Source organism: Sphaeramia orbicularis, chromosome 8, assembly GCF_902148855.1.
Source record: "Sphaeramia orbicularis chromosome 8, fSphaOr1.1, whole genome shotgun sequence".
In the NCBI taxonomy this organism is placed as follows: Eukaryota; Metazoa; Chordata; class Actinopteri; order Kurtiformes; family Apogonidae; genus Sphaeramia; species Sphaeramia orbicularis.
The window spans coordinates 12,125,348-12,144,883 of NC_043964.1; the positions used below are offsets into that span (position 1 = coordinate 12,125,348).

At 32.3% G+C, this 19,536-nt stretch overlaps 2 protein-coding genes across 2 annotated transcripts; one reads left to right on the top strand and one right to left on the bottom strand.

Moving 5' to 3' along the window:
* Positions 1–2,747: 2,747 nt before the first annotated feature.
* On the top strand, positions 2,748–3,808 carry LOC115424264 (G-protein coupled receptor 183-like). Its single transcript, XM_030141410.1, has one exon. It carries the CDS (start codon positions 2,769–2,771, stop codon positions 3,723–3,725), a length of 957 nt encoding a protein of 318 aa, XP_029997270.1. The 5' UTR covers positions 2,748–2,768; the 3' UTR covers positions 3,726–3,808.
* A 2,425-nt stretch (positions 3,809–6,233) lies between these two features.
* On the bottom strand, positions 6,234–19,048 carry LOC115424261 (nuclear factor 7, brain). The gene is made up of 6 exons (XM_030141405.1): positions 18,472–19,048; positions 13,375–13,470; positions 13,050–13,280; positions 11,509–11,531; positions 11,309–11,427; positions 6,234–8,636 (listed from the first exon to the last, which is right to left on the bottom strand). The coding sequence occupies exons 1-6, from the start codon at positions 18,868–18,870 to the stop codon at positions 8,098–8,100; spliced, it is 1,407 nt and encodes a 468-aa protein (XP_029997265.1). The 5' UTR covers positions 18,871–19,048; the 3' UTR covers positions 6,234–8,097.
* Positions 19,049–19,536: the final 488 nt, after the last annotated feature.

A 19,536-nucleotide genomic window follows, 5' to 3' on the forward strand; every position in this document is an offset into this window, starting at 1 on the left:
TAAAGAATGACGAGCTAAACAATTTTTAGGTCAATAAAATGGTTCCCCACAGGTCAGCGCACTAGTGGAGTCTCTGAATGTCCAAATGGTTCATATCTGATGACCATGAAAAGCTGAGAAACTGCATTTTACCTGAAACAATTAAATATTGAATAAGGTGATGATGATGATGAAGATGATGATGATGATGATGATGATGATGATGATGATGATGATGATGATGACAATAAAAAAAAATGTATGAATTAATAATGGTTCATAAGTTATGACACATTTTAGCACCAGTCCCTGTTTTTAGTCATTGTTTAGATCAGGGGTGTCAAACATGCGGCCCGGGGGCCAAATGCGGCCCGCTAAAGGGTCCAGTTCGGTCCCTGGGATGTTTTTGCCGAGTGCAAAAATTCCACAGTCTTGAATTGAATTACGCAAAAAAAAAATGTTTGCTTGAATTAAGGAAAAAAGTCTTGAATTAAGCCCAAAAAAAATATCTTCAATTAAGTAAAAAAAAAAAATCTTCAATTAAGCCAAAAAAAAATCTTCAATTAAGTAAAAAAAAATCTTCAATTAAGCCAAAAAAAATCTCACATTTAGCAAAAAATCTTGAATTAAGCCAAAAAAAATCTTCAATTAAGTAAAAAAAAATCTTCAATTAAACCAAAAAAAATCTTCAATTAAATAAAAAAAATCTTCAATTAAATAAAAAAAAAAAATCTAGAATTAACAACTTTGTTTTTCTTTGTTTGAGTGCTAAAAAATAACATTAAATTATGAAAATATTTACATTTCCAAACTGTCCTGTAACACTAAAATGTGAATAACCTGAACAAATATGAACGACCTGAAATGTCTAAAGAAAATTAAGCACAATTTTAACAATTTTTCTTCCTGTTCCTCAGTGTTTAGTGTCTTTGTAGGTCTGATCCATAATGCACATGTAGAAATGAGAAGTTGAGGAATAATATTATTAAAATTGCACTAAATTTTTTTTCGCGTTTTTTAATTTAAATTTTGCCAATGGAACAAGTAAAAAGTATCTTGGTAAGATTTCTAGAAATAAGATTTTCAAGATCTATTGTCTAAAAATAAGTTCATATATCTCAAAAAAAAATCTTGAGTTAAGCAAAGAAATCTTGAATTAACAAAAAAAAAGTCTTTAATTAAGCAAAAAAATACATCTTGAATTAAGCAAAAAGTCTCGAATTAAGAAAAAAAATCTTGAATTAAGCAAAAAAAATCTTGAATTAAGCAAAAAAAATCTTGAATTAAGCAAAAGAAATCTTGAATTAAGCAAAAAAGTCATGAATTAAGCAAAAAAAAAATTCTTGAATTAAGCAAAAAAAAAAAAAAAAAAGGAATTAAGCAAAAAAAAAAAGTGTCAATGGAACAAATGAAAACTCTCAGTAATATTTCTTGAAATCAGATTTTCTGGATCTATTGTCTAAAAATAAATTGTTATATCTCACTGAAAAGTTACTCTTTAGGTGATTATGTCTTATTTAACCCATAAAGACCCAAACAGCCACCGACGACCAAAACAGCTACTGATGTAAAATGTTTAATAACTTCTGATCCACTAATCCTACCAATCCATGTAAATAATTGTTGTAAAATACAGTTCATCATCTTTTCATGGTCATCAGATATGACCCATTTGGACGTTCAGAGGCTCCGTAGTGAACACAGAAACACCGTCCTCTTCTACAACATTGATTCACCGATAAAACCCATGGATTTGGATCAATGACAGTGGATGGAGACACTTATTTTATTTTCCGTTAATGTTATATTTTTCTGACAAAGTCACTTTTTCTTCAGTTTTCTTTGTTTTTGATATAATAACCCTTAACTTTAATCTGAGCTTTTATGAACATCGACATAATTAGTAAATTAACCCTTTCATGCATAGTGGTCACTACAGTGGACAGCTACTCTACTGCTGTTCTCTTGCATATTCATGGGTTTTGTTTTTTTAGTTCCATATCAGCCGACACAGTGGACGCTTATGCATCATCCCATACACAAACATATATCAATACTGTAACTTTACTGTTCTTGATAAACCTGATCTGCACTAACATGTTTTAGTGAAGAATCAATTGCTAGATGTTGTAAGATTGTAAGTAACGGTTTTCTTAAACAAAAGGTTTTTTTTGTATATAATCTTCATGAAGTGAGTAATATCTACTATTAGAGTGTGTTAAAATGTGAGAAAACATCAGATTAGCTGAATTAAAAATGTTTTTATTTTATAGTTTTCACACAGTATATCACTTTCTGATGATGGGTTTTAAATACATGTTTCTTTGCTTCAAAAAGCAAACGCATGGTGTCCAGCTGAGTGGACATTTTTGTAATTCCATGACAAATAGGTTGATAAAAAAAAAATTTCAATCTCAGTCCTTTTTTATATCTAAAAATAATAAAAACAGTCAGGAAAAAATCTTGACTAAGCTTCTCATAATTCATGCATGAAAGGGTTAAATATCGGAAAATACTTGATGTACACTGAAAAAAAGGGACAATACAGAGGACAATGTCATAATAAATGGCAATAAATCACTTAAGAAAAGTTACCTATAGAGAAAAAAATATTTTGGATCTGCCACCAAAGTAGCACTGGGTCTTTATGGGTTAAGTGTGATCAGATATTTGGACTAGAAATAAGAAAAATACACTTGGCAACACTTAGATTTTTTCCAGTGCAGCCCTAATCCTCATATTCTTCCTTCTGTCTCATCAGACTCCTATGTTTTGCAGTTGTTGAAAATATGGAGAAAAACATCACTTCTACCACCGTACCGACTCAGATCCTTCTAAATATCACTGCTGCCGTCAACGCCACAGAGAAACCCTTCAGTGTGTTTGACGGCTGTGAGACTCTGATGGAGGGCGTCCTCTTCGACCTGACGCTCCAGTGCTTTAACACCATTGTCGGAATCCCCGCCAACTTATTGGTTATTGCGATCCTCATCAAAAATCGTAAAGAACCCTCCACCTCGGACATATTTCTGGGCTGCCTGGCCGCCATGGACGCCTACTTCGGCATCGTGCTTCCTCTCAGTTTGCTTAACCTCTACCACTGGCACAGTAAAGGTGTGTGGTCCACCATTAAGTTCTCCTACGGCGTCAAAGACACCAGCGGGCCTCTGTTTCTGTCCTGTATCTGCCTGGACCGCTTCATGGCCGTGGTCTTTCCGGTCGCCTTCGGGCAGCTCAAAGACATCAAGTACCGGTTGAGTCTTTCTCTGCTGGTCTTCTGCCTCACCTTCGCCTACTCAGCGGCTAAGACGGTAGGAGGCCTCCCCAACTTTGAGAAGGTGTTCACGGGGGAAATCCTGGCAACATTTACGTGGATGATCATGTGTAATGGGACCATCCTGTGGAGCCTGAAGAAGTCCCCCGGTGTGGGGAAAGATGAGATGCACCCCATGAAGAAGCGGGCCTTCAAGATAGTGCTGTCCATCCTGTGTATTATCATTTTTAACTACCTGCCCCCAGTGGCCCTGTTCCCTTTTGAAGATCACTACACCCCTGACGTGTTTCGCTGCTACGTTCAGCCGGTGGGCTTCGCCTTCCTCAACATCAGCAGCACCATTCAGCCGCTCATCTACCTGTCTCGACTGGAGAAGGTGCCGTTCCTACCTGAGTCTTGTGTAAAGAAGTACTGCTCCTGTTTGAGCGCAGAAAACAACAAAAGTCCACCTGCACCAAACCCTCCTGAGTAGATTTAAAGGAATGTCTGTCAGAGATTGAGCTCCGTAGATACTGAGTTACCACTGAAGAAGAGCTGTGAGAAGAGGTAGATAAATAGAAATAAACATATAAATATAAATATACACATAGGCATACATATACAGGGTGAGTCAGAAAAAACGCTCTTTCCATTTAAAGAAATTGTACTGCTAAAACGGAAACACTGATTTTCCTTTTGACCATACAGTCATATTGATGTGGTTATTGAGCATGTCTGGTGATGTAGTCATAGATTTATTGCATTGCATAAGAGAGAGAAGGTCCATTGTTTATTGGGCACTGAAATACCTGCCAACACAATGTATGCCACGGTGAACAAACTTGAAATTGACAACAATTACAGGAGTCGGGGCTTTGCTTTCACACTCAGGACATAGGCCTACATGACAGTGCCCAGGGTGTATCAGACTGTTCCACAAACTCTTCAGGAACTCCGAAATCGCATCACGGCTGAAATCCAAGCCCTACGACGAACACGAATGGCGAGAAGAGCTGTGTTAGAGATGCGACAACGAGCACAGATTTGCATCAATCTGAATGGTAGCCAGGTTGAAGGTCGTGCCGGACGACTTCGTTGAGACAAAACATTTTGATGGCGAGTAAACATGCTGTAATGGTTGACAATTTCAATTTCATTCACGGTGGCATAAACTGTGTTGGCAGATATTTCGGTGCACAATAAACAATGGACATTCCCTCTGTTATGCTATGCCATAAATCAATGATTCAATCGCCAGACATGCTCAATAACCACATCAATATGACTGTATAATCAAAAGAAAAATAAGCATTTCCATTTCAGTGGTACAATTTCTTTAAATGAAAAGAGCATTTTTTCTGACTCACCCTGTACATATACAGGGTGGGGAAGCAAAATTTACACTATTTTGAGGCAGGGATTGAAAGACAGTGTATGACCAATTAGTTTAGTGAAAGTCATGAGAATTTATTTGCCGCAAGAAAATTTCCATCATAGAAAATGTTTTTATTCTATGTGTCCTCCTTCTTTCTCAATAACTGCCTTCACACGCTTCCTGAAACTTGCGCAAGTGTTCCTCAAATATTCGGGTGACAACTTCTCCCATTCTTCTTTAATAGTATCTTCCAGACTTTCTCGTAACAGTTTTGCTCATAGTCATTCTCTTCTTTCCATTATAAACAGTCTTTATGGACACTCCAACTATTTTTGAAATCACACACTCTTTGACGTTTGCTTTCCTGATTACTCATATGGGCAAAAGTTTCTGAAAAGGTATGGATAATAGTGTTAGGTATGATTATGACATCAATATATGTTTGGTTTCAAAACAATTGACGTAGTGCCTGCTGAGAAAAAACAACTAAATGTTCATTGTAAATGTTGCTTCCCCACCCTGTACATATACATATACTTATACATATACATATACATATACATATACATATACATATACATATACTAGGGATGTAACGATTACGATAAATCGCGGTAAAATTGCAGATGGTTAGTATTACTGTTTAAATTCTAATTATCATGATAACCGTGTTTGATTACCACACTTTTAGGGGAAAAAAATCCTACGTAAAGTTGTGCTTTTATGTCAAATATTTAAGTATAGTTTTTATTTATTACAATTTTGATTTTCTATATGTAATATTTGGAACCAATATTCACTTTTAAAGTCTTTGAACAGGTTCGTTAAGCGTCTTTGTGTTATTTATGCAATAAATTATCTGTATTTTTTAAATCGGATTTTATATTTTATTTGTGTTTTTTGTCCGTTTATGTTTTCATAGTAGGTTAAAGTGAAAAAAAAATAATAGACAGATGAGATAGATGAAGTTGTGCTGAAAAAACAGATCCCAAACATGGGTATAGTAAACATTTGTTTATATAGTATATAAAGGCAAAATCTAAAGGACTGAAAACGGACAAAATAGGCTCAGACCACTAAGGGTTAATACTTGAATATTTCTGCAACAGAAAGTACATTGTGTCTATTATTTATTTATTTATTTAATTAATTAATTAAAATACAACTTGGTTAAATTATTTCCGTTTGTGTATTAGTACTTTCTGAACATTTTGAGCACAATTTCAATAATACCTCAATAATAATGATAACCGTGATAATTTTGGTCACAATAACCATGATATGAAATTTTCATACTGTTACATCCCTAACATATACATATATATATACACATACGCATACATATACATATACATACATATACTTACATATACATAAACATATACATATACATAAATATACGTACACATACACATACAAATACACATTCATATATGTATACATTTACATGCACATACACGTACATGTACATATACATATAAATAGTTGTTACTGCACATGTTCTGTTATTGTTCAATCAACTGTAAGAAGCTATTCTGCTACAATTTCCCAGTTTGGGATTAATTAAGTATATCTATCTATCTGCATCTTCAAGTTGCAAATACAACAGCTTTTAAATTATTTTTGATACTTTTTAGGGAAATGTAATGGCTAAAAGTGTTATTTTGTAACAGTTTCATAGCACTTAACTTCATTATGATGTCTTCAAATGGTTTTATTTGTCTTTATTTATTGGTTTATTCTGTTCTAAGTGTGTTTCTATTGTGTTACATTATTCAAATGGCTGTAGCTGCTGTTCCCTCAGTGCTTTAGGCAATAATGTGCAATATAAATAAACCTTGTCTGGTCTTTTCATACAGAAATAACAAGAAAAAGCTCCTAATTCTTATTTAAGGTGTTGATAAATGCATAAATATCTTAGGATTCATGTAGTTTTCTGTTCTGAACCACGCACAAACATTTGCTTGAGTTTGGCGCCATCATGTGTCAAAACAGACAAATAAAATAAAAAATAAAATTAAAAAAACCATGAAGTGTTGGTGATACATGTTGGTTTACAAGACAAATATGGAAACAAATGGAAAAATAGATTGGTTTATTTGACTGAAAATCATCACCATGATTAAATGCTTATTTTTTGTGTGAGTGGGTAAATTTTGATGCTGGAAACTCCATTTAATTAAGTCAATAAACAGCTTTTTAAATGCAAATAAAATGTAGACAACGCACATCCATAGGAATTTTAATATTGATTATTATAACACTGCCACCAAATGCTCATTGCCTTTACATATTTAATATAAATAGTATGACTTCTATACACCGAAATAATTAGAAATCCTTCATGAACCCGAAGCTAAATTCACTGAGTATCTATAGAGTATTTTTTAAGACTCTGTTGGGTCTTAGACAGATTTTTTTTTTTTTGTCATGTCAGACATCCCAACATCCCTAGATGTGACCATTTAAATTATTCTTTTCTTTTTTTTATTTTTTCATCCATTTCAACAGGGGTAAAATGTTCTTTTCATGTCCATCATCTACTTATTGACATATCATCATCATCATCATCATCATCATCATCATCATCATCATCATCATCATCATCATTATTATTATTATTATTATTATTATTATTATTATTATTATTATTATTATTATTGTTGTTGTTGTTGTTGTTGTTGTTGTTATTTTCATCCATTTCAACAGGAGTAATATGTTATTTTCATGTCTGTCATCATCTGCTTGTTGATGTGTCATCATCATCATCATTATTATTATTATTATTATTATTATTATTATTATTATTATTATTATTATTATTATTATTATTATTATTATTATTTTCATCCATTTCAGCAGGAGCAATATGTTATTTTCATGTCTGTCATCATCTGCTTATTGATGTGTCATCATCATTATTATCATCATTATTATCATCTTCATCATCATCATCATCGTTGTTGTTGTTATTATTTTCATCTGTTTCAAAAGGAGTAAGATGTTATTTTCGTGTCCATCATCTGCTTATTGACGTATCAACATCATCATTATAATTATTATCATCATCATCATCATCATCATCATCATTACGATTATCATTATCATCATCATCATCAACATCATTATTGTTATTATTATCATCGTTGTTGTTGTTCTTATTGATTAATAATTATTAGTAATATGCTATTTCTATGCCCATCATTATCTGCTTATTGAAGTATCAAAATCTTCATCATCATCATCATCATCATTATTATTATTATCATTATCGTTGTTGTTGCTGTTATTATTTTCATCCATTTCAAGAGGAGTAAGTTATTGAGTTCTTTCCACGTCCTTCATCATCTGCTTATTGAAGTATCAGCATCATCATCATCATCATCATCATTATTATTATTATTATCATCATCGTTGTTGTTGTTGTTGTTGTTATTTTCATCCATTTCAACAGGAGTAATATGTTCTTTCCACGTCCTTCATTGTGTGCTTATTGCCGTAACATTGTGACCAGTACCTTCTCTGGCATTATTCTCAGTGGATGACTGCTCTGTGTGTAGAAGTATGGAAGTAATGTTTCTGTGAACGTCTGCTCAAATGTATAAATAAGTGTGTCATCAGCAGGGTCCAGAAACGACACCATCCCTTTGTTGTAATCCAGTTGCACTTTGACCTGTTTGGGTGTTCTGGAAACCGTCAGCAGGGAGGGGGGTGAGGTCATTGCCATGAACTCTCCATCCCGGAAACGCAGAGTCCAGAATCCGTTCTCCGGCCGGGCAGAGACCTCGGCATTCCTGGGGACAGACGTGGAGGCCACGCCCAGGAGCCAATCCTGATTACTTCCCGTATCCACAACCCAGCGGTGACTTCCTGAGCCCAGCGAGGTCATGCCTACCACTTCAGCACTCATGTGGAAACGCTCCGGGTTGTCAGGGCAACAGCCGGGCTGCTTGGAGTAATGGAGGGAAGTGAGGTCATCAGACAGGATGAGGCAGGGGTGTGCGGTGTTTGGATCCAGAGTGACCGGACCTAACATACAGGAAATAAACCATAATGGTCCACAAGACTTAGAACTAGTTTTATGGTGTCTCAGAAATACACTTTTCTCTTCATTTACCATCATTTATTATAATATTATCCTCTGCATTTTACACTTTTCGGTAAAAATCTGGTATTTTCCAAAGTTTAATGTACTGATCACCTTTATCAGGGGTGTCAAACTCATTTTAGTTTAGGGGCCACATTAAGCCCAAATTGATCTCCAGTGGGCCGGACCAGTAAAATAATAGTATAATAACCTGTAAGTAATGACGACTCCAAATTTTTCTGTTTGTTTTAGTGCAATCAAAATTAAATTATAAAAATATGTACCTTTACACACTATCCAAACAAAAATGATGTGAATAACCTGAAAAAAACTGAAATTTCTTGAGAAAAATAAGTGCAATTTTAAAAATATTACACCTCAACTTACCATGTAAACATGCATATTACAGATTGGATCTACCAAAGGCACAAAATATTTAATAACAGGAAGAATAATGTTAAAATTTCACTTTCAAAATTTCAGGTTTTTCGCATTTTATTGTTGAAGGATAGTTTGTAAATGTTCATATTTTCATCATTTAATGTAAGTTTTTACACTTAAAAAAAGAGAAAAATTTGGACTTGTCATTACTTATTTATAGATGTAATGTAATATTATGTTTTCACATTAAACTAAGAAAATTTGGAGTCATTATTTATAGGTTATTATGCTTATTTAGTTGAGCTCACATTGGTCTGTATGTAAAACCTGAACAAATACGACTTTAATTGTTAATATCTTTTGTGTAATTTTTGTGCTTTGCAAATTTATCCCGCGAGTCAGACTGGAACCTTTGGCGGGCCGGTTTTGGCCCCCGGGCCGCATGTTTGACACCTGTGACCTAGATGTTCATAAAAGCTCAGAGTAAATTCAAAGATTATTGGATAAAAATATTTAAAAAATTGAAGAAAAAGTCTTTTTTTTTTTTTTTAACAAAATGTATCATTAATTCATTAATTGTATAAACCCTGATCTGTCCCAAGATTAGTTCTTTAAGGTTTACATCTAAAATGTGGTCTCACTGATGATCGAGCCTTAATGTATAAGTAATAATTGGATTTATGCTATTTCTTTTCTTTTTTATTGTGTACGTTTTTTATCTTATCCTATGGACCTAATTTTTGTGTCCTTAATAAAGCTTGAATGAATAAATGAATGAATGAATGAATGAATGAATGAATGAATGAATGAATGAACAGAACATAAAATCCTTTTCGAATATGCTAATGAAATCATTCTTTATTTTCATGTATATGTATATATTTTAGTTGGGTTTTTTTTTTGTTTTGTTTTGTTTTCTTATAATCTGTTTCATTTATGAAGACTAAGCAGGATTATTTTGTTTTGTTGCATATTCAAACTAAACTAAATTTAAAAAAATAATAATAATTGTCTAAAACCATCTGATTATTCAAACTCATGACAATGGCTAAAGAGAAAAACCTCCAAATGTGTCAAATTTGATGACGATGAAAAGCTGAGAATGTGCATTTTTCTTGAATTATGTAACTGATAGGATAGAAAGTAATGAGTTATTTTAACCCCATAAAGCCTGAACCATTAAATCACTGACAGAAAATTCCACTTCTTTGAAACTGGAGCCTTTATTGGTCCTTCTGAGCAACCCTTTTTTTTTTTTCAAACCAATTTCCATGTATGAGTTTCAATTTTGTATCATATTTGATACATTGGGTCTCAGTGCTCAAATATTATTATTTTTGATCAAACGAAAACCTAATATAGCACAAACATGTCTAACTAATTGGTAATTCCTTTTTACAATTGTCAAAGTTCTGTCTTCTTCCTCATTAATGACAGTCTTGTAGTGTCACTGAAAAGGCCTCTGGTGAATGAATTCCTCCCCCTGGTGGATTATCTGTGTATTGCATGTATCTAATTGTTTACATCAGGTTTTTGAAGAAAAAAAATATCACACTGATCATGTAGAGGGCTTCAAAACTCATGCATCAAATATGATACATTTGGTGTTATACAGTTAAACAAAAATATTTTTTTTTTTTTTTTTTTTGGCATTTTATTTCAATAAAGTGGGTAATAACTAGTATTGGAGTATGTTAAAATGTGAGAAAACATCAGATTAGCTGCATTAAAAGGGTTTTTATTTCATAGTTTTCACACAGTTTATCACTTTCTAATATTGCATTTTAAATACATGTTTCTTTACTTCAAAAATTAAACACCTGATGTCCAGCTGAATGGACATTTTTGTAACTCCATGAAAAATAGGTTCATTAAAAAAATTCAATTGCATTGTTTTTTTCAGGCCTAAAGAGGAATAAAAACACTCAGGAAATAAATCTTGACTAAGGTTCTCGTAATTCATGCATGAAAAGGTTCATTTAATCTTGTAGTGTCACTGGAAAGGCCTCTGGTGAATGAATTCCTCCCCCCTGGTGGATTATCTGTGTATTGCATGTATCTAATTGTATACATCAGGTTTTTGAAGAAAAAAATACCACACTGATCATGTAGAGGGCTTCAAAACTCATGTGTCAAATATGATACATTTGGCATCATAGGGTCAAATCAGTGGATGTTCTTTGTTACCAGCGGCTGTTGAGGTTTATGAGGGAAAAATGAACACTTTACTCACTGTAGTCAATGTGTTCCAGCATTTTCTCCCAGATTCTGTACTTAAGGTTACAGAGATGTTCAGTCACATCGATCAGAACGCCTGACATGTCGTCTGAACCCAGCGTTAGGCTTTTGCTCCTGCAAGAGAAAACCTACAATGAGGATTTATTACGTCAAAATAAAAAAATTAGAGTCTGATCCTGCTTTGTTTTGACCTACCTGTCATGAGTGTCTTTAAAATTCTGGAAAAAAAAAAAAAAGTGTAATGTTAAGATGTGAAGGTTTGGAAAATGTGATGTTCATTCATTCATTCATTTGTTTTGAGAAGAAAAAATTAAACATTTTTTTGTTACAAGGAATTAATAGCAGAGCAAATACATGAATAAATGTTTAATGTTTAAAAGGATCCCCATTAGCTGCCACCAAAGTGACGAGCTAATCTTCTTGGGTTCCACACAGAAGGACAATACACAACTCAGAATATAACAACACATGATATGCATGACAATCACAATTCACATTATTAACAATGCAAATCTAAAAACAATAACCATTATTAACATCATTAAAAACATAAAACATCATCACAACTAGAAAAGCACTCGGACAGCGCAGACCTCCACCAAGGCAGATTTTTCTTTTAACCATAGTTTTTATTTATTTCAGTTAACAAAAAAGTTTTTACAATTCTAGTTTTCGTCATTTCGTTAGTTTTTGTTAACGATAATAATCTTGATCTACACCTGGCTTTTCTGCCTCCGTCCATAATAATATACATTATATAGACTAAATGTGTCTAAAATTAATGTTTATTTGCAACATAGTATAGCAAACTATGACATGATCAAAAAAATTTAATTTTAGCACAAAAAAAAAAAAAGTCTCCATTTTGAATGTCTGGGGTCGCCAGAAATAGGTGATGTTAAAATGGGGTCACAAGCCAAAAAAGGTTGGAAACACAAAACCATTGTTTTTATTACAGAAAAGAGCAATAAGAATCATGTATAATGTTAATTTCAGGGAACATACAAATGAGTTGTTTATTAAATCAGGATTGTTTAAGTTTAAAGAGTTGGTTGAATTAAGGACATTGCTGATTGTGTTTAGAGCGAGAAACGGACTTTTGCTGCAAATTTGCAGAGATTATTTGTTTTAGTATGACAGGATGAAGAACATAGAAGGAGGTTTGATTTTAAACAGCAAAGGGTGTGGAGTAATGTGAAGAAAATGTGTATTTCTGTTGTGGGTGTCAGGATGTGGAATTATTTGGCAGTGGAAGAGAAGAGCTGTACAAATATTTTTCAGTTTAAGAGTTTGTATAAGGAAAGAATAGAGAAGCTTTATAAAAGCATGTAATGACACAATTCAACTTATGGATGTTGGATTTATTTTATTTGCACTGACTATCAGGTAAACTGTTTACTGTAATAACTGTCATGACAACGTCTCTGATGTAAGCAGATGTTTCAAGAAAGGGGCAGGTAGTATAAGTGTTCTTCATCCTGCTCCTTTCCAATCATTTAGATTGGAATGAATGAATAAAATGAAATGAAGTGAAAAATGAAACCACTGATGTAAGTCTAACCTGTCAGCTCTGTTCTGCGCGATTTACAATTTCTTCAGCTGACCTTTAGATGCATAAATAAAGGTGATCAAGATAAAATAGCGCTTGCCATGTACACTAGATATAACAAAATAAATTCAGTATGTTCAGCTCAAAAAGGAGTGGGAAGAAGAAAACTTATGTTGCGTTCACTGACCTTCAGCAGAACCATGTCGTCTTCCTTCAGCTCCGTCTGTATGACTGCGATGGTCTCCGCGATGGACGACACCTCAGCTGAAAGCTCCTTAAACTTATCCTTCATTCTGGCGATTTTCCCTTGTTCTTCTTTTTTCACAGCTGCTAATCTGGTCGACTCTTCTTCATACAGGACTTTATGCAGCTGCTCAAACTGACTCTTGATCAGCCTCTGTGTCTCTGTGGCCTGATTCTGAAGGAGATTAGTGCAGATTCGGTTATATTTATGCCTTTTTATTAATATTATTTATAAGGAAATATGTAAGATTTGTCTTATTGTTTGTCACCTTAATGTACATGAACATGTCTGCAGACGTCCGGTGAATTCTTTTGAGCTTTTCCAGTTTGTCTTGTAAACTTCTAAGGCATAAAGAAAGTTCATCCTGAAAATAAAGCAGGTCAAACAAAGAGATGAACAGACAAATGTATAGATAAGATACCTTAGCCCACCCCAAAACCCAAAATATGAACAATCTGAAATATCCTAAAAGAATTAAGCGCCATTTTAACAATATTCTGCCAATTACTAAATGTTTTTGATCTATAAGTTATGTATGATAAACTGAGGCATAATATTATTCAAATTGCACTTATTTTTCTTACTGAATTACAGTTTTTTCATGGTTGTTCATGTTATTCATATTTTTTAAAGGATAGTTTATAGATGTAAACATTTCCATAATGTAATTTTACATTTTTCACTATAAAACATTTTGAATTTTTCTGGGAATTTGCATTATTTATATATTATTATGTTATTAATGGACTGGTTCGGCCCATTTTAGATCATATTGGGAGGATATGACCCCTGAACTAAAAGGCCTTAACCCATAAAGACCCAGTGCTACAATACTGAACCTTTTTTTCGTGTGTTTTATCACCATTTATTAAAATATTTTCCACTGTTTTTTGCTGTTTTTGAGTGTAAATCAAGTATTTTCTTCTGTCAAAAATCAAATCAAAATCAATCAAAATAAAAATCACTCATATTCACTATTTGCAACGTAAAATTTTCTACAAAACCTCTCTAAATTACTGTATAGAGTTATAAAAAACAACATTCTTGACATCACTGAGGCACAGGATTGGCCCCATATTTAATGTTTGCTGAAATTACCAATTATAGTCACTGGCCCGATAAAGGGTTAATTGTTACGTGTTTTATCACCATTTATTATAATATTATCCACTGTATTTTGTAGTTTTTAAAGTGAAAATCAGGTATTTTTCTATATTTAATTCACTGATTGTGTAGATGTTCATAAAAGCACAGATTAAAGTTGAGGATTATTATATCAAAAAAAGAGAAAATTAAAGAAAAAAGGACTTTTTCAGCAAAAATGTCAATATGAAGTACACAACTGTTGAGTCTTTTAACACAAAATTGTTCGATTATGTTGAATTAAAAACCCATAAATGCAGCGGGTCAACTGCACCCACGAACACTGGCTGAATAACAAAAATCTGAACACCACACGAGGGTAAATTCACTGATCTTGTAAATGTTCATAAAAACTGAGATTAAAGTTGAGGATTATTATATCAAAAACAGAGAAAACTGACGAAAAAGTGACTTTCTCAGCATAAATTTCAGTAACTGAGCATAAAAACAAGCGTGTCCATCCACTGTCATCGATCCAACTCCGTGGGTTTTACTGGTGAATCAATGTTGTAGATGATGACGGTGTTTCCATGGTAACTACAGAGCCTCTGAACGTCCAAATGGGTCATATTTGATGACCATGAAAAGACGACAAACTGTATTTTACACCATTTTTTTTTTTACATGTATTGATAGAATTAATGGATTAGAAGTTATTAAATATTTTATATCGGTAGATGATTTTGGTTGCCAGTGGTTGTTTGGGTTTTTATGAGTTAAAATACACTGAATCCTGTTATTGTTTTGATTCTTCTTTCAGTTTAGGACTTTGAAGAAATTCCTGATCATTCTTTCCAAAAACTCTCCATTTCTTTTAAATGATCATATCAACTCAACATGATTTTCTGGCCTGTGCTACACTGCTGTTTTTACCGAAAATATGCGACAAACCTGGTTTAGTATCATATGGAAAGCATGTTACTGAAAAAATAACAGAATACAAAAACTATGAAATATAACCTTGGTCAGATGTGGCTGAGTTTAGATTTTTAGGCTTTTATTTATATGCAAAAACACACTGACTGGACATATTTTGGGCTGCTCCAGTGGCTTAATTATTTTATTTTTTTTTTTAGTGTATTAGGTATGAACTCCTCACAGATAGAAAAAAATGTGGATACTAATCAGGGTAGACTTGTGGAGCAGCATTCTGTTCTCAGGTGTTCCCTTACACTTTAACTAACCACAGACTTGTTGCTTCTAGTTTTATGTCTCTGTTTGATTGCGGGAACATTATTTATGTGTTTAAATGCTTTTGATACTGTTTATCACGGTGCACTGAGGTTTATTAAAAGCCTCAGAGCTCGGATTCATCATTATATGTCATACACTGTAAAAAAAAAAAAAAAAAAAAAAATCTGTAATTTAACAGAATTTTCACTGTTTATTTTACAGATTTTTCCTGTATTTTTAAGATACAGGAAAATATCAATGAAATTTACAAAAACAGACTGTGATTTTACATGTCAAATGTAAAATAACATGAAAAAACTGTAACTGTGAATAACCAAAAAAATTACATTTTTAAAAGAAATGTTTTCTTTTTTTCACAGAAAAATACAGTTAAAATACATTTGCAAATGTATCGCAACTTCACAAATATTTCTTTTCTATTTATGAGATTAAACTGTTAATTTAAAGTTTAATACTGTAAAAAAATAAATAAATAAATAAATAAAACCAGCTAAAATTATTGGCAATTAACCAAAAAAAGAAGTATTTGTTCTATAAGTTTAACAAGACTTGTTGGTTAAGTGACAAATATCTTGTGTAATTACAGGAGGTTTCACAACAAAAATGTTGAATAAATGTATTTTTTTGAATATATAACATGTATAAGCACTGATAAACTGTCCAAATACAGTTTTTATTAGTGGATTGTACAACTTAGTGTCATTGAAAATTATTTATATATATATTTATAGGTAATTTAATTGTTTTAATACATGAAAATATTCTTATTAAACATTAAATAGTCAAAAAAAAATATGCAAAATCTCATGTAAAGTTAGGGCAAAAAACTGTATTTTAATTATGGAAAATTACTGTATTTTTATGAGATGGTTATTTTACAGTATTTTACAGTATTTTTCAGCACCCCTGCTGCCGGAATATTACTGTTTTTTTATTTATTTTTGTTTTGTTTTGTTTTTTTTACAGTGTATGCTCAAGTTGGATGGGCAGCTATTTTAACACACAGACTAAAACACTGGTATTCTTTTATCTATTAATATATTTTAGGTCTGTTTCTATTATATTTGCTCGTCTACATCTGTTGGAACGACTTAAATAATTACAGTCTCTGTTCCCAGAGTCTGTTATAGTGATTTATCACCATTTATTATGATATTATCCTCTGTATTTTATGTTTTTTCAACATTCATTCCAACATTTTGTTTAAAAGTGACTTAAAGATATTTTTTTTAACTCATAAAGACCCAAACATCCACTGACAGCAATATCACTTACTGATATAAAAAGTTAAATAACTGTTAATCCACTAATTCTATCAATACATGTAAATAATTGGTGTAAAATACAGTTTGTCGTCTTTTCATGTCGTCTTTTACAACATTCATTCACCAGTAAAACCCATGGCGTTGGATCAGTGACAGTGGATGGAAATACTAGTTTTTAAATTCAGTTATTGCTGTATTTGCTGAGAAGATTAATTTTTCTTCAGTTTTATCTGTTTTTAACATAATAAACCTTAACTTTAACATGAGCTTTAATGAACATCTACATGATCATTGAATCACATATAGGAAATTACCTGATTTACACTGAAAAAAAAAAAAAACAACACACACACACAATACAGAGGATAAAATTATAATAAATGGTGATAAATCATATAAGAACACTGGAAAAAATCTAAATCTTACCAAGTGTATTTTTCTCATTTCTATTCAAAATATCTCATCACACTTAAAATCAGACATAATCACCTACAGAGGAACTTTTCAGTGAGATATAAGAACTTATTTTTAGACAGTAAAAATAAGATTGAATATAATATATAACATTGAATATAAGATTGAAATAAGATTTTCAAGAAAACTTACAAGATAATTTGCACTTTTTCCACTGGCAGATTTTTTTTTTTTTTTTTTTTTAATTCTTTTTTTTTTTTCTTAATTCAAGAATTTTTTTTCCCTTAATTCAAGAATTTTTTTGTGCTTAATTCAATATTTTTTTTTTTTTTGCTTAATTCAAGATTGTTTTTTTCCTATTTCAATTTTTTTTTTTTTGCTTAATTCAAGATTTTTTTTTTTTTTTTTTTTTTTGCTTAATTCAAGATTTTTTTTTCCTAATTCAATTTTTTTTTTTTTTGCTTAATTCAAGATTTTTTTTTTCCTTAATTCAAGATTTTTTTTTTTTTGTGCTTGATTGAAGAATTTTTTTTTTTTTTTTGCTTAATTCAAGATTTTTTTTGTCTTACTTCAATTTTTTTTTTTTTTTTTTTTTTTGCTTTGTTCAAGATTTTTTTGCTTAATTCAAGATTTTTTTTTTTTTGCTTAATTCAAGATTTTTTTCCTTAATTCAAGATTTTTTTGTGCTTAATTCAAGATTTTTCTTGCTTAATTCAAGATGTTTTTCTCTTCATTCTTTTTTTTTTTGCTGCCTTATTCAAGATTTTTTGCTTAATTCAAGATTTTTTTTTGCTTAATTCCAATTTTTTTTTTTTTTTTTTGCTTAATTCAAGATTTTTATTTATTTATTTATTTATTTATTTTGCTTAATTGAAGTTTTTTTTGTTTGTTTGTTTAATTCAGGATTTTTTGCTTAATTGAAGATTTTTTTTTTTTTTTTTTTTTTGCTTAACTCAAGATTTTTTTCTTAATTCAAGCAAAAAAATAAAAAATTAAAATCTTGAATTAAGCAAAAAATGGAACCAACCAATGGAAGTGAAAATTACCTTGGTAAGATTTCCAGAAATCCAATTTTCCAGATCTTTTGTCTAAAAACAAGTTCTTATATCTCACTAAGAAGTTCCTCTGTAGGTGATTCTGTCCTATTTTAAGTGTGATGACATATTTGGACTAGAAATGAGAAAAATACACTTGGTCAGATTTTGACTTTTTTTCCAGTGAAAGCTTAAACATAGAGAAACATTCATTTGGGAGCTGCCACAAAAGTAGGTCTTTCTGGGTTAAATAAAGGTTCTAAAACTAAACAACTCCAACAGCAGACTCCTGCTTTGTTCTAATCCTTCACTTACTTTACAGTCCAGCGCTGCCTCTTCCACAGGTGAACACTCATGGCTCTTGTGCAGTTTGGACGTCTGACACACCACACATATGGGCCATTTATCCACTACACAGAAGAGCTTCAGCTTCTCCCCATGCAGACTACAGTTCATCTGCTGCTCCAACACCACCACAGAGTTCCTCTTGGCCTCCACCACCGCCTCGCAGACATTTTTCAGAGCCAGATTGGACAGAGGGTTTGACTTGGAGGCTTTTTTCCTGCACACCGGACACTCTCGTATCCCCGTGTCCCAGCAGCGCTTCAGGCAGGTTCTGCAGAAGCTGTGGCTGCACGACAACAGAACAGGGTCTGTGAAGATGTCGCAGCACACCGGGCATGTCAGATCCTCCTCCGGGAGCGACATAATCATCAGCTTATCATCAACCAAAACAGATAAATCCTCCACTTTAAGTCCTAACTGACTGAAACAGCACCATTCTTTGTCTCAGTTATTGTTTTCGAAAAGCCTGAAACAACACAAAACACTTGACGACTATTGTTGCCATGAAGTAAATGCTCTTGTTCCTCCTGTGTGTGTCTTCTGAGGGACTTCAATCATAAACCAGAGCGACAAAACACTGCATGTAACAGGGTAAGGAAACAGGAAATAAACTCCTATTGGCCAGTGGCTGGAAGGCTCAGAACTGGTTGGTAAGTTGTTGCATGTATGGAATGCAATCATACAGGATATGCATGGGAACGTTTCATTGTTCATGTCTACAACAGGGGTGTCAAAGTCATTTTAGTTCAGGGGACATATTCAGCTAAATTTGATCTGCAGTGGGCCGAACCAGAAAAATAATAATGCAATAACCTATGAATAATGACAACTCCAAATTTTTGTCTTTGTTTTAGTGTAAAAAAAAAACATTAAATTATGAAAAGTACTTACTTTATAAACTATAAAATAAAAACCTGAAAAAAATTAATTTTAAATTTAAAAAAACGTAAGAAAATTTTATGCAATTTTAACAATATTATTCCTCAACTTAATGTGCTTAATTTTCTTTAGACATTTCAGGTTGTTCATATTTGT